The following is a 15,215-nucleotide window of genomic DNA, read 5'->3' on the forward strand; positions in this document are numbered from 1 at the left end:
TGGAGTTTCTAGACAATCCATTATCTTCCACACATCCCATGATTAAGACATAATTGAACATACTCAAAATTTTAACCTGCTCATTTTAGTGTGGTCTATGACCATCGCTGATTTTTTAACCAGTTGCGAAGCTTGGGCGAGTTTGTCGGGAGGCCGGACTCAAAATGTATTGTAAAAATCGTAAAGGTGGCTGGCCTCAAATTTTCGGTATAAAATGGGTAAGTTTACACTATGTATACAAATTTTCGGACGAAAAAACGGTCAGTTTACACTACCACGCGCGGCTGCTAGAGAATTTTCTTTACAGTTATATTTAATTCAACTATTAAGCCATGCGTAATGGTTAATAGGTTTTAAGAAGTATTTTCGGCAACATCATTAACACTCTTTTTAGTCAAAGACACGCATAATGGATAATACCCTTTCAGTGATTATACTACTTCAAGCTACGTAATGGTACCTATTTTTTTCATTCTCGTGTCATGCACCGTTTGCTTTGTTTTCATGAATTTTTTATAGTGAATAAGTTTTGTAACTTTTAAGTTTAAACATATCATATATTAACGATCCTGAAATCTCGGTGTGCATCAAGTAGAATGTGACAAACCCATGTAATATCAACATGGAGTCAACTATACTACGATGATATCATAATATCAACATGTCTTGTATGCTATTCGTTAATTTTCTAACTCTTATTACTTAATAATAGAACATTAAATAATATAAAGCTAATAACTTTGTTTATATGATATTTAGCATCCTCTAACTTGTTGGTTAGTACTACTAAGTCTAGTTTAAATATTTCAAAATGTTCAATAGTCAAAATATACGTGCCATCTGATTTAAGATAACAAAACTAGCATTATAATGAGTTCATAAAAGAAAACATGCGTGATTCTTTATAACTTGTTAATTCGGTATGCGGTTCGAATTTAATCGAGGCATACGTTTATCTTACACGCACTAACACGAAATTCATAGGCTTTTGTTTAGACTAAAAGGGTTCGGTTTTGTTCAAGATCAAAGCATCAAACAAGCAGATATGTTCAAATTAAACATGTCGATCTTAGGTTAACCTGATTAATCTTGTCATATAAACACAAATGGCCGAGTTAAGGTGTCACACTCGATTTAAGGTGTCAGGCAGGGGCGTAGACACACATAAGTGAGGGGTGTCCCTTGTCCCCTGTGAAATTTTTTTTAGTGTTAATATACCGAAAAATTCCCGACCAACCCCTGTAAAATTTTAGCACCGACCCCTGTAAAACTTTAAAGCCGTACCCTGTATAATTTCGAGACGACCCCCATGAGATTTTGAGACTAAGCCTAACAAAAAATACAATGACAATTTTATAAATATAATTATATAAACGTTATATAAACAATTTTTCCTATTAAATTTGACTTTAATATTAGCAAGTCCATTAGTCCAATATCCAATCCAATTTTTAAGCCCAAAACCCAATTCAAACACTACTCAATTTTTAGCCCAAAATCTCATTGTAACTTCTAAAATTTATTTTTTTTACTGCCTTTGCTGGCTCACTTCGTCCTTTCATCTCACCACTCGCCGGAATCGGAAATTCCGACCAGGGGGTATGGCGCACTCAGTCACTCACCTTGACACCTTATCTTCTCACACAATATCACGTACACTACTGCACTACATATTGTTTCCAAGTTTCCAACATGCAACAACCCTCACGTCCACTAAAATTGTTTCCAACCTTCCAGGTACAACATAATACATTTAATTTATGTCTAATTTAGTTTGGCTTTTAGATTTTTAGGTTTATGATATTTAGACTACTATGTAAAAAAATTTGAGGGAATTTGGGGTAACATCCAACTTACTTGTTTCGTTGAGTTGTTTGACTCCCTGTGTTAATTTTCGAGCATTTTCTATTCCAAAAATATTACGATTAGTCGAGTTGTACCCATATGATTTTGATGAAAGTGATAAAAGAAAACTCTCGGTTGAACTCGCGACATACATCGATAATTTGAAAGGAGATAAACGATTTAAAAACTTGAATGGTAAAAGCAAGTCTTGTTCAATTGATGGTTCAAACAAAGAAACATCATTCCTTTGCATTGGTTCAAACTTGAATGGTTTAGCTCTCGTATTACCCGTCGCAACCGCAACCGTTGAAAGATCCTTTTCAGCGATGAAGTATGTGAAGTCCGATTTGCGTAATCGAATGGGTGATAAAAATTTAAGCGACAGTTGTATTTGTTATATTGAGAAAGACTTGATTGTCAATGTTAAAGTATATGATATAATGGTTAGATAAAAAATGAAAACTCGTAGAGAACAACTTTAATATATTTGTTATCCAATATTTTGTTTGGTAATCTTTTTTTTACATATATGACCCGACTCGACCCGGTTCGACCCGACCCGATTCAACCCGACAGTTGTATTAGTACCGAACATAAAAATTCCCGACCCTGTGAGAAAATTTTCTGGATCCGCCACTGGTGTCAGGCCGAGTTAACCTGATGTACGCATCCTTACACTGTATTTATAGGCGATGATACTTAACATCTAGGAATATTGGCGTTTTTAATTAAGGTGGATTCCTTCACTAATCATGTTTAAGTTGGAGTGGTTGATGACTTCTCATATAGTATATTAAGATTATTTAATGACCAAAACACCCTTCACAAGTTTCATCAACTCTCACTTCAACTTGAATTCATTTCAATATTGCAATAAACACAAATGGCTTCTCTTCCTTATATTGTAGAAGATTTAGGAGGCGTTATACAAATCTTTAGCGACGGCTCTATTCATCGTCACAAACTCATCGAACCAACCATCTTTTTTCCTACCAAACGCGACTTTTCTGTCGTCTGGAAAGACTATTGTTATGACAAACTACATGACCTCCAACTTCGCATCTACAAACCCAAATCCACCAACACCACCATCACCAACACCAAACTACCAGTTATCTACTACCTCCACGGTGGCGGATTCTGTGTCGGGGCGTTTGCAAGGCCAAAATACCACAACTGCTGCCTCCAAATATCAAAAACCCTAAATGTTATTGTGGTGGCTCCTAACGTCCGTCTTGCACCGGAACATAGGCTTCCTGCAGCTATAGACGACGCTTTCGTTGCCTTGAAGTGGCTCCAAGAGCTTGCTTGGAACCCTAGTGATGTGGTTGAGTGTTTTGACTTTGATCGGTTGTGTGCAGGGGCGGATCTACAGTGTACGAGGGTGGTTCCCCAGAACCACCCGAGTTTCGAAATAATAATGCATCGATATATAGAAAATATTAGAGGAACCACCTTATAAATTAGGAAGGAACCACTCTCCGGGACGGAACTACAGGAGGGTCCGAGGGTCAAAAGATGGAAGAAAAAGATGGTTTAAAAATTTTCCAGCCGGAAAATGGTCCGTCGGCGACTGCAAATAAAAGAGGATGAAGAAGACGTACAGTACAGTGTAGTGGATCTGATTTTAAATATTAAATGCCCTACTGTGGGCTTTTAAAAAAATACAGGCTTGGCCCATCTATTATTAGTCTATTTACCAATGTACAAAACTCAAAAATCCTTCATTTCCAAGATTTTCATGCGTGAGTGTGCATTTTTTTTCTTTTTCTTTTTTTGGTTTTAGTTTTGTTTTCTAATTACTTTTTATTATTAAAAATTGTGAACTAAGTTATGTACGAATTTTACTTTCAGAAATTCAGAAGGTATGCAAAGCTCTAATTTCTTTTATGTTAGGTTTTTTTTAATCATCACTGCCTCTTTTATATTTTAAAAAATATATATAACAAGTTTATAACCCGGTGCATTGTGCCGGGCAGGTCGATAAAACTCAGTCAGTGGTAAAACCCAAACTTTGAGCCGGTAAGTCGATGCGATTTCGGTGACGCGCATTATCGTATCGGAATTAAAACCAAATATAAAACAAAAATTTATAAAAATTGAGGTGAACCAATGGGGTGACGTCGGCCGGTAAATCTCAAACGTTGGTAAAATCTAATACAACAATCAACACATAGATAGATACAAAGAAATAGCAAAAAAAAATAATAATAAAGAAAAAAAGCAAAAAAAGTGCTACAAAGGAGACTTGAACTTGGGCTAATTTGTATGTCAACATTTAAAAAGCTTTTCAACAACCATCAAACCAACTCATTTATTTGAATAAACCTTGAAAGTAATCATATAAATAGTCAAATTCATAACCTTAAAAAAACTTTCTAACATCAAAGTTCTTAATTATACTAATTTATAATTAATTAATTACGCTACATATTTTTTATCTTTTATTATGTAACGAGGGTTAAAATAGTAGGCACACATCCATGGTTTAGATGTAAAAAAGCTTATAACATGAACCCCCAGTTGAAGACTTCGGGTTCCGTCACTGACCACTCTATTTACACTACAAGCATTGGACTAGCTGCTAAGTTGCAGGTTTTGTAAACAAAAGGTTACGGGTTCGATTCCGTGTAACAAGGTTTTTTTTTTTGGAAAATTGGAAATAAATAATCCCACCTTTTGTGTATTGGCCAATAATAATCCTACCTTTAAAAATCACTACCAATGATTCCACCTTTCAACTATTTTTCTCACAATGGTCATTCGTTAAAAAATACTTAACGTCGTTAAGTTTTTTCCTATTTTCAAATCGATGTTTTAGGGCTTTTGATCAGAAGAAGGATACGAGTCAACCGATGTAAAACTTATCTCGAAATGGTGATCCAAACGACGAAACAATGTTTCGATTCGGGTGCTTGAATTTCCAATTAACAAAAATCAAGCCATTTGAACCACTGTTTCGATATAAATTTTACATCAATCGACTCGTATCGTTCTTTCGATCAAAAGCCCTAAAATATCGGTTTGAAATTAGGGAAAAAACATAACGACGTTAAGTATTTTTTAACGGAGCCGTTGAGACAAAAATAATTGAAAGGTGGGACCGTTGCTAGTAATTTTTTAAGGAGGGGTTATTATCGAGCAATACACAAAATGTGGGATTATTTATTTCCAATTTTCCTTTTTTTTTAAATTGCTGTCTCTCTCCCTTCCTCATACTCACCCTTGCTAGTCTTCATAGACTCCTCCCACTATAAAGGTAACTTTAGACTCATTTGTTAGATATGTAATTGTTCTTGATGTTGTTAAATGTTAAGTTATTTGTTAAATTTTAGTTTTTTAATTTGTTAGTTTGTTAGTTTTAATTTGTTAGTTGTTTGTTTTTAATTTGTTAGTTTTAGTTTGTTAGTTTGTTTTTAATTTGTTAGTTTGTAATGAACTTTGTCCGAACCATTGAACCAACCCGAAATTTTTTATATCCGATTCTATGAAATTGAAACATATAAAAGTAGTGCACCACCTGAAAAAAATTTCTGGATCCGCCACTGTAAATTTATACTATTATCTATATCACATGAATTGTATTATAACTTAACTTGAGTTTAGTAACACTTATAATTCAGAAACTACACACATAAATTAAAAGACAGGCTCTGCTGTTATGAATATTAGTGGGAAAATTGTTTAATTATGAGAATATTTTTGATCCTTCAGTTAAGTCCATCAAAATTGTTTAGGATACAAGTGTACACAGTTTTATAGAAGACGACACATTCTTAATTATTTGTACATACATACATACATATATACATACATACATACTTGCGCTCAGTCGTTGATCATTAAAACATTCATCTTAAGTTCTTAACCCACACGTCGCAACGACATGTAGGCCATTATACGATATATGATAGCCATGGCTAACAGTGCACCAGCTTCCTTCAACCCGCTGTCTAGTTCTATCCCATCAACAACAGAAGTTATATGTCCATATTGCACCTTTAGAATAAGTCTGTATGTGTGATAGTTGAATGACAAATAACTTAACCAAGATATGAAAACTGGAACATCCTGCCAAAACAAAACAAAATTAAAAGAGTATATTATTAGAACGAGTTTAGTATAAATATATGGTTAGGGCTATTGTAATAAATGTGTGTTTTATTTTGTAATAATAAAATCGTGCTTGTGTGCTCGATCAAGGGTCTGATTTCCAACGGTTTTAAATATTTGAAATATTATGCATTACCTTCACGAAAAAACCGCCAGCCAACATGAAAGCCATTACAGTTACAGAAGCCAAAGTTGTTGCTTTGTTTAAATCCATTACTGCAGCACCAATAGCAAGTCCAAGCCCCTACAGTTATAGATAAGCATGCTTATTATAAAACTAGTTGAAGAAGGAAAAGGAAAAACATCCACTAACAAAAAGACCATTAGCGACGGACATAAGGTAGAAGTTGTCGGTAATCCGTTTGGCGAAGGAATGTGAGAAAGAGGTGTGGGTAAAATCGTAAATACTCCACTAACGGATCACCGACAAAGTATACCGATGAATATATATCACTGAAGGAAGTCATGGTCAGATAGCATGAGAGCATGAGGGTACTTTTAAGAACAGATCCAGTGGAGACGCAGTGGGGCCAGTAGTAGCTCAGAGGAATATCTTACCGAGAGATGGTGGCATATATTTTACCAACGAAGATTTAAAAAGTTTGTCTTTTCTAGGATTTGAATTATCCGTAGCGAATACTCGGACTGACGGATGCCTCCGCCAATTACTTTTTGAGAAAATTACGAAAATAGTCATCTTAACCATTGACTTTAAGAAAATGGCATTGACTTATTGAGTTTTTTTAGTTAAGAAATTGGTTCAAGATGTAAATGTGACATGTCATGTTAAATCAATTGCGCCAACATGACACGTGTCGCGCCCTAATTGATTGGTAATTCTAAAGAGTCACGACTATTTTGCTAATTATCTCGTTTAAAATGGCTATTTTGGTGATTTTTCCTTATTTTTTAATCCCAAAAGTCAATTTTCTAGTAGTTATATCATATTAAAAGCACCATACCTGAGCTGCAACAATGCACAAAAAGACTATAAGCATAGTTAGGAGAAACGATTGAACGGTTAATAGGAGTCCCGCCATGAAATAAACAATCAACAGGAAGATCACTGGAAGAATAAGATCTAGCGGGATGTCACTCGTTGTCCTTGCAATGAAATATGCACTAAGCTTGTACATATCCGCAGCTCTCTCTTTCTTCAGCATTGCTCGTTCTTGAGGAAACGTGAAAATTGCTGAAAAAACCGGCATAAATGCCCAAAACACAGCGATAAAGAAAAGCAATCCCGCCTACAAATACACATTTATATATCATTAGCAACATCGGTTTGTCCTAATCTTGTAATACTGTATGAGTGAGATTTTACTAGACACGTGTGTTTGTTTAGTAAGAGTGGTTACTACTTACTAGTATTATATTCATCAACTTGTTTTTAACTCGGTTACCTGATTTTGCATATCTTTGGGGCTATGAACATCCGATCGCCACCATAGAAGTCCCAAGATGATTGCAGTTGCGACGATTTGTGTGATCCTTAACCAACTAAAATAATCATGTCTTCTTTCCTTAATCCCTCTCCAAAACAGTATAGTAAACTGCTCGGTCCAGCTCGCTCCCCATTCTCGTTTCACCGAATGTATGATTGGCTTCACTTCCCGATCGATTGATGCACGAATCCCGAGCTTTCTTTTCATTTCTTCGGCCAAATTCGTAGCACAAGCCTCCACTAAATACTGTAAAAAGAACCATTTTTAAGACTCCAAAAATTGTCACTAATAATAAAAATAGTCACTAAATGATCAAAGCCTAGAAAGCAAAGCCATGTAATGACACATAAAGTGTGGTATAACATGTTTTGATGTGTGAGTAAACTTTTTATGTTATACAGTTTAGGCAAAATATTTATTAAAATGCACTAAAATCCAATGTTGTAAAACTAGGTTTACAAGGTCGAGTCTTGCTACAAGGTATGTCACCGAGGCAAATTTCTTTAACTCCGCCTAGTTACTAAGAATCGATAAAATGTGGTCAACCTTAGCTAGTATAACATCTAATCGGTGAACTAGGACCGATTTTGACTTAAGGAAATAAAACATAATTCATATTTCTATAATATTAAATAAAAAAATATGATTTTTCTTAATTAATTATTCGCAATTTGTAGAATAATTTATTATGTAAAAATATATTTCTTTTATATAAATTGATATTCACTTATTTTTGTTATAAATATTAGTGAACTTATGATATTTAACATATATATGATATCCAAAAATTTATTTTCTTTATAATTACCATGTTCGAGTACTCTCCGAGTACTCTGAGTACACCCAACTCCCCGGTCGGCCGCCTAGGGTCTGCCTATCGACTTTTGCTAAAATCACATAACTTTTTAAAATACTTTTGTCACTAAATGGTATTTTAGTGACAGTTTTGAATTATGTTCTACCTCATGAACAACTATTGGAGAAGGTTTCCCATTGATTGATTCTCTTCCAGAACTATCTATATGCAGTTTGTCGTCGAGCTCAGATGGAACGGAAACCTCGTTTAGATTCCCGTTTGCAAGATCTAGCAAGAACTCGGCTGGATTCATGGGAATTAAGGGAGAACATCCTATTGATGAAAAATATCCCATGGCTTCTGAAGCTTTCCCAAAGTACAACAAGCTTCCTCTACCAAGTAGAATTAGTTTGTCAAACTTGTGAAATAGCCTGCTAGATGGTTGATGAATTGTGGTAACTACCGTCTTTTCCGCCTGTTACAAATACATAAACAAAACAATTTCAAATAGAATTAGTCGGCTAAGACGACAAGGATTTAGCCCAACATAAGAACTTTGAAAGTACAGTGAGGTCCATGAAAAAAGCTAATCAAATCAATAATGAACGCCCCTATTTTCAAATTTGCGGCTATACATACGACCAAGTTTATGGTTGCAAAATAGTGACGCGAAATTAAATAAAAATTTATATGTACATTAAACAATCATACCTCTGCTATGTCTTGTAATAGTTCAATGATTCTCAAAGCAGTTGTAGAATCCAACCCGGAGGTAGGTTCGTCAAGGAACAATAGAGACGGGTTGATTATGATTTCATTTCCAATGGAAACTCGTTTTCTTTCTCCACCCGAAACTCCCCTAACAAACGAGTTGCCTATCATAGTATGTTGGCACCTGTTTTAAGGTTATTCTTAGTATCCTTTATTGTTACAATAATCAATAAGTATCAAGAAGATGACTTAATCGGTTACCTCTCTAAACCAAGTTCACGAATAACATCTTCGGCTTGTTTCTCTTTTGCTTGTTTGGTTAAAGTCTTTGGTAGTTTCAAAAGAGCCGCATACGTTATAGTTTCTTTCACAGTTAGATGTGGAAACAAAACATCATCTTGAGTCACAAACCCGATCCTGCCCACATCATGTGTATAAACTTTCAATAACTATCATAAAAGTGAGTTTTCCGATAAAGGTTCTCATGATATTTTTTTATTTTAATTTTTTATGAGGTTCTCAAATTTCTTACGAAAATACAATGATTCAAAATAATTTCAATGAGAAAAGCATACTTTTAACATGAAAAAATATACTCCGTATCCTTTAGTTAAACCTGTTCATATGCCAACGTAAGCTATGTTTTACCTAGTCCACTGGTGTTCTCAGAGTATTGGTGGAGTCCCGTGAGTTTTTGGTAACGAGTTCTCATGGTAAAAACAAATATCTAACTAGTGAAGTTTTGTGTAGTTTTCTTTTGTTATGTTTTTTGATTCATAGTATTTGAGGCACTTAAAGTCATAATAAGCTTATAATTCTTTTACACAATAAGCTCAACCGTGAAGCCAAACCAAAACCAGCTGTTAGTAACAGTTTGGTTCGGTTTCACTTTGCCAAAGGTTTGCTTTCGTTTAAAATGACTAAAAATATATATTAAAACTAAACCAAATAAAACAACACATACCTGCTCTTTAGTGACTTGGAGTAAGGTTGGTCATTATAAGTGATCGAACCTCCCGTTATATGATCGTTGAGTCGCCCTCCAAGCATGCTCAAGAGCGTAGTTTTCCCACTCCCGGATGGACCCATGAGGGCCAAAACCTCTCCAGGTTTAACCGCGCCATTTATTCCTTTTAAAATATTTTTTTCTTCTGTGGATGTCACACCTTTGGTTATCTTGTATGTCACTTCTGTAAACTGCATATTTGTGACATTTTTTTTATAAAAAAGGTAACTAGTAATTTATACCACATTTGTTACAGGATTAATGAGACTTAGTTTACTTCTTTTTCTTAGCTTTATTTTATTATTTTTAAATGCAAATTAGTCTTGTACATAAATACCATACAACATGAGATTCTGTACAAGACTGAACCTGACAATATATCTTGCATTGTTCTCATAGAAAGACCTCCATTTTATCCTGTCCAAATAGACATAGAGGAAATCAATCTATTTGCATTTATTATACGAATAATTCTTATAACCGGCGGCTTGTTTCTATAAAAAAGAGAAAGTATATTAATAAAAGTTGAAAATAATATTAAAACATTTGAAGCTTGCATGCATTGTGTATACCTTGAGATGGATTTGCAAGGTAGGTTCGGTCTGAAACTTACGTCGCATGCCTGTTTCGATGTCTTCAGCTGTAAAAACCATGTTTTATTATATTGCACACAAGAAGTTCACATAACGATCATACGGTTCATAAATATCTTTTTACTTATCATTGATACGCATTATTATTACGATGACCCTGATTGATTGATTAACATTACGCGTGTCGACTTTTAATGTATTGAATGTTTTCATATATATGGAAATCTGATACGATATGATATGACATGAGATGACAGATGAATACGAATACCTTGATTGAAGGATGTGTGCCTAAATATTCAAACGAGGGGGACCAATAAATATGGAGAAAATATAAAGATAAGAGGAAGACTTTCTTGTATTGGACTTTGAGTTCTAAATATTTGACTTGATAGCAGGCAGTGGACCAGGGTGTGACCCTGGTGGTCCTGGTCATGTCCCATTTTCTACAAAATGGTGCAGCCCACTTATGCTGGTGTAGATTGACTGCAGTCTGCAGGATTCACTGTGTGCATGAAAGTAAACCATGCTTCCTATCTCCTCATAATTATTTAAGAGTTCTTGTTTGAATTTTTTTTAATCTTTTCCAACCATATGTTTGTTGGTTAGTATGCACTCATAGGTCCCCAAATACAATATAAAAGCTAATTCTATTGGTTATGTAACAAAACTAATTACTAGCTTCCTAAGTTATTATAATTTTAGGCAAAACAAATGAACTTAAGGTGATAATTACTGACAAAACATGACACGTAAATAATTAGGTCTTGGGTAGTCATGCATAACCCTTTTAATGAATAGGTCGTGTCCAGCTTATCTGTTTAACCAGTTTAATAAAAGGGAGAGCGTATATATGTTTACATGTTTATCGCTTTTAAATACCCATTTAAAATTAGAACAAAAAGATATAAATTAAAATGTTTTATATGCCTATAAGTTTAACTCACTTACGACTCGTTTAACTCATTTGTTACAATCTGATAACACGTTCATGTCTGCCCGTTTGTATAATCTGATTAGAACCCTTACCACGTATAAATGAGTTACGCGGGGTCATGCTCATATTACAGGAGTTTAATGTGTTTGAGGGGGTTAACATGTTTAACACTAATAAACATATAGTTGGTTTGATAGTTTTTTCTTTTTCTTTTTGCTTGAACTTTATTATAATTTAAGAAATGAAGCCCTACTTTTCAGCTGCTTCCCAACTTCTTGTTTTCTGCCTTTATGGCTTCATTGGCTTTTTGCTACATAAAAGTTTTATCATGGCACTTTGGGAGTTGGGACTTGTGTGATCACTTTCATAGCAACTTTTAGTGACCATTCTACCCCCCCCCCCCCCCCAACTTTTAGTTCTTGGTGTTCAAAACATAGATTTTTTCTAAATGTATCACAACATCAATAAGTGAATAAGATCATGAAATACTTACGGATATCATCCTCGCTAAAAGGCGTAAGATCCACAATATCATCCGGCTGCATAGTGAATCCAGCAAGCGAGAACGAGAACCCTAAGCTTGCGCTTGAGGCCCGACTTAAGGCGGCCCCACTACCAACATCATCATAATCAAACTTCATTTGAGCACTCTTTCCTTTCTTAATGTGTGTGTTCCTTCCACTATGGCCTGTTCGTCCGGGTGATGCAAGCACATGATTTCTGCTAGACTTTCTTGAAAGTGTTTGCATATTGTCCACCTCTTTCATAACCTCGGATTTCATCACGTTTCCATCTAATACGATCTTGGAAGTTACTTGATCAGATTGGGCTCGGGATAACCCTGAACTAGAATTCGATTCCTCCATGTTGTTTCCTACCCATGCACCCACAAAAGAACTTCCATTAGTAAATTATAACACTTGGCATACCTTCATAAAATGGTTCATAAACAAGAATGACATAAAAATGTTCCAAAGTCTAAACCTTCTCATTGACAAGATTAACTAAATAAGAAATCTTTGAGTGTAACAACGCGAATAAGAAACTATTCGACTAATAGATTCAAGTTTGATCACAAAGAAGCACCTTCGCGTTAATATTTATCGACACGGTTATAGAGATGGTTAACATGTTAAAGAAATGAAACATCCACTGGCAAACACAATGCATGTATAGTATGTATTATATATATGAAAGCTAAAGAAATACTAGTATATATTATGCACACCTTAACTTCAAGCAAGAACCAAAGGAAAGTAGCAAGTGATGAACTAACTTGATAAGAAGCTAGCCTCATATATACATCTATTTATAATTTATCATAGTAACATGAAAAGACAAGCATACCCTTAATCCATAGAAAGAAAAATATTATCGTGAAAATCACCTAACAAAAGCAAACACATATATTCTTATAATTTGTACATTTATTATAAAACCAACCCATCAATCTCAATCCCATTCGATCACAATCGCGTTATACGTGTAAGGGTATGAAAATTTTTCGATTTCTCTAGCGCGTCTAATCCTTTTTTGTGATCGATGTCGATCGAAGAGTCATCGCTTTTAACTTTTAACATTAATGGAGGGTTTTGTACGTTGTGAAGCTTAGCAAACCACGACTGTGGATGTCATCAATATTGTGAGGTGGTGCTTCATCCTCATGTTACCCTTTCTTTAGGGCATTGAAGATTTTGGAGTTTTCTTTCATATTACTGGCACACATAGTCTCTAACACACACACATTTAACGTAGACCATATAGGATTAGAGTACAGTTAGTTTCAAATAGTTAGAATGCTACTTTTTAAAGTTAAATGCTAATTAATGGTAGCAAAATATTTATGTTAATCTTGATGTTTATATATCTAGAGAAAATATTCAATACAATAATACATTAACGTACAATAGGTACGCGAATCCATATTTTCACGAAATCGATCCATGAAATCACATCCCAACATCTCGGAATCGTCAATACATATCCAATTAATCATTGGTTCACCGAAAAAAAAGTTTTGGATGGTTAATCGATCAATTTTTCACGAAAACTGTTTTTAAGCGTTTTAGGTTTTTGGCTGAGCGTTTAGGGTGAGCGTTTTAGTACTTTTGCCTTTGAGCGTCTCGCGTACCTCTCGTACGTTAAGCCATTATTGTACAGTATCTCTACCATATATATGTATATATATATGGACATAGAGGGGTGCTCTTTTCAAAACCAAATACTGAAAGATGAGGCTTGGACCCGACCCGACCATACCTGACCCGAGGTACACCATGTATGTGATGGGAACAACAACACGTAAGCATGATGCACTCTATGCATCATACATGATCTCTCCACATGGCAGAATAATCCTACTTGATATCTACACAGTTTAGAACTTTGTGTGATGACAGTTCAACCATGTACTTATATTCATTTAGAGTACCACTATATTTATAGTAAAAATTTTCAACTTAGAATGTTATGAATAGTAATATTTTCACTTAGATTTTTCTATCTAGCATGCATTTGTATTTAATTTTTAAGGTTCAAGTTCATTCTTATGCTAAAAATAATATACATTGTTAACCCCCTTAGTTTTTTAATAATTTATTTTCACTAATAACTTGCAATCCTTTACTATTTGTGAAAAAAAACCACATACGTGGCTGTGATTAATTTTTTCCCAACATTCTAATATAAGTTTTATTAAAATCGAATTTGTGTTTAAAATAAAACATATTTTTAGTATCGCAAAATATACCCAGTGATGTAGATGTCGAGCTTATAAAAAACAAGAATATTTATAAAACTCAAATATTTATAATTAGTACGGGTAAATAAGGTCGTATCCTCAAGAAATCAAATGAAAGTGGAAGTCAAACTCATTGTTTAATTTATTAATTAATTAACTAAGAGCTGACATGCGATGTCAAGAAATTTAAAGATTTATTTGTTTGATGAAAACATAACTACTTTTGGTTGTAAAACAATATGATAAAAGTGAAGGATTAATCTTGAATATTAATAAAGTTAAGGGTTTGTTTTTTTAAGTTATAATTTAGTTATTTGAATTGTAATATGTTTAGGAAAGGTATTGTCATGAAGAGCAAGTTAATTAAGTAGGTTTATAAATAGAGGTCTAGATTATTAGTTTTATTAGTGAGAGCCGAGAGAGAGTTGAGTGAGAGTTAAGAGAGAGTCAAGAGAGGTCGCATCTCCATGTACGTTTGATAAGTTCGTGAAGTTTGTTTGTTATGTTCGTTTGATTATATGAAAAAAGTCGAGGGTCGTTACCCCAATATCGCGTGTTTGTTTTTTAATAAGTTTGTTTGATTCGATTGTTTGATCCGCCTGGGCCAACAATTGGTATCAGAGCTATAAAAAGCTCGTATCAAGGTTTGGAGATAGTGGTCGATCATAACAAAAGTGTTATCTAGTAGTAAGAAGGTGCGGTCGACGTCGATTGAATTTGTTTGAAAGTTGTTAGCGGTGGTTACTTTGAATTCCAAGAAGAAAAGTAAAAGTATTTTTCTGTCTTGTGCTAGTCAAATAAGGCGGCCATATTACGATTGTGAGGAATTTGCATGTGTTTGCAAATTAATAGCCTATTATATTGATTTGTGATTTGTGTTAGCAAAAAGCTGCTGCCGAAATCAATATTATAATTATATGCATTAGATATATTTGTTTTGTGAGTTTAGAAATATTATTATCGATCAATTAGTGAACAAGATAACCAATAGCCGATCCTGCCACATTGTTGAACAATAAAGTCAAACTA

At 34.3% G+C, this 15,215-nt stretch overlaps 2 protein-coding genes across 2 annotated transcripts; one reads left to right on the forward strand and one right to left on the reverse strand.

The window, feature by feature from the left end:
• The first annotated feature begins 2,728 nt into the window (after positions 1–2,728).
• Positions 2,729–3,438, forward strand: LOC143564984 (strigolactones hydrolase CXE15-like). Its single transcript, XM_077052103.1, has 2 exons — positions 2,729–3,229; positions 3,313–3,438. Exons 1-2 carry the CDS (start codon positions 2,729–2,731, stop codon positions 3,436–3,438), a joined length of 627 nt encoding a protein of 208 aa, XP_076908218.1.
• A 2,096-nt stretch (positions 3,439–5,534) lies between these two features.
• LOC143564992 (ABC transporter G family member 22-like) lies at positions 5,535–13,147 on the reverse strand. Its single transcript, XM_077052110.1, has 11 exons — positions 12,675–13,147; positions 11,940–12,320; positions 10,489–10,556; positions 9,875–10,107; positions 9,172–9,327; positions 8,911–9,094; positions 8,366–8,674; positions 7,362–7,649; positions 6,921–7,205; positions 6,095–6,202; positions 5,535–5,916 (listed from the first exon to the last, which is right to left on the reverse strand). Exons 2-11 carry the CDS (start codon positions 12,310–12,312, stop codon positions 5,710–5,712), a joined length of 2,211 nt encoding a protein of 736 aa, XP_076908225.1. The 5' UTR covers positions 12,313–12,320; positions 12,675–13,147; the 3' UTR covers positions 5,535–5,709.
• Between the last annotated feature and the right edge of the window lie 2,068 nt (positions 13,148–15,215).

Source organism: Bidens hawaiensis, unplaced genomic scaffold (assembly GCF_021521415.1).
Source record: "Bidens hawaiensis isolate Kalapana, Puna unplaced genomic scaffold, B.hawaiensis_p1.1 tig00022216_1, whole genome shotgun sequence".
Classification (NCBI taxonomy): domain Eukaryota; kingdom Viridiplantae; phylum Streptophyta; class Magnoliopsida; order Asterales; family Asteraceae; genus Bidens; species Bidens hawaiensis.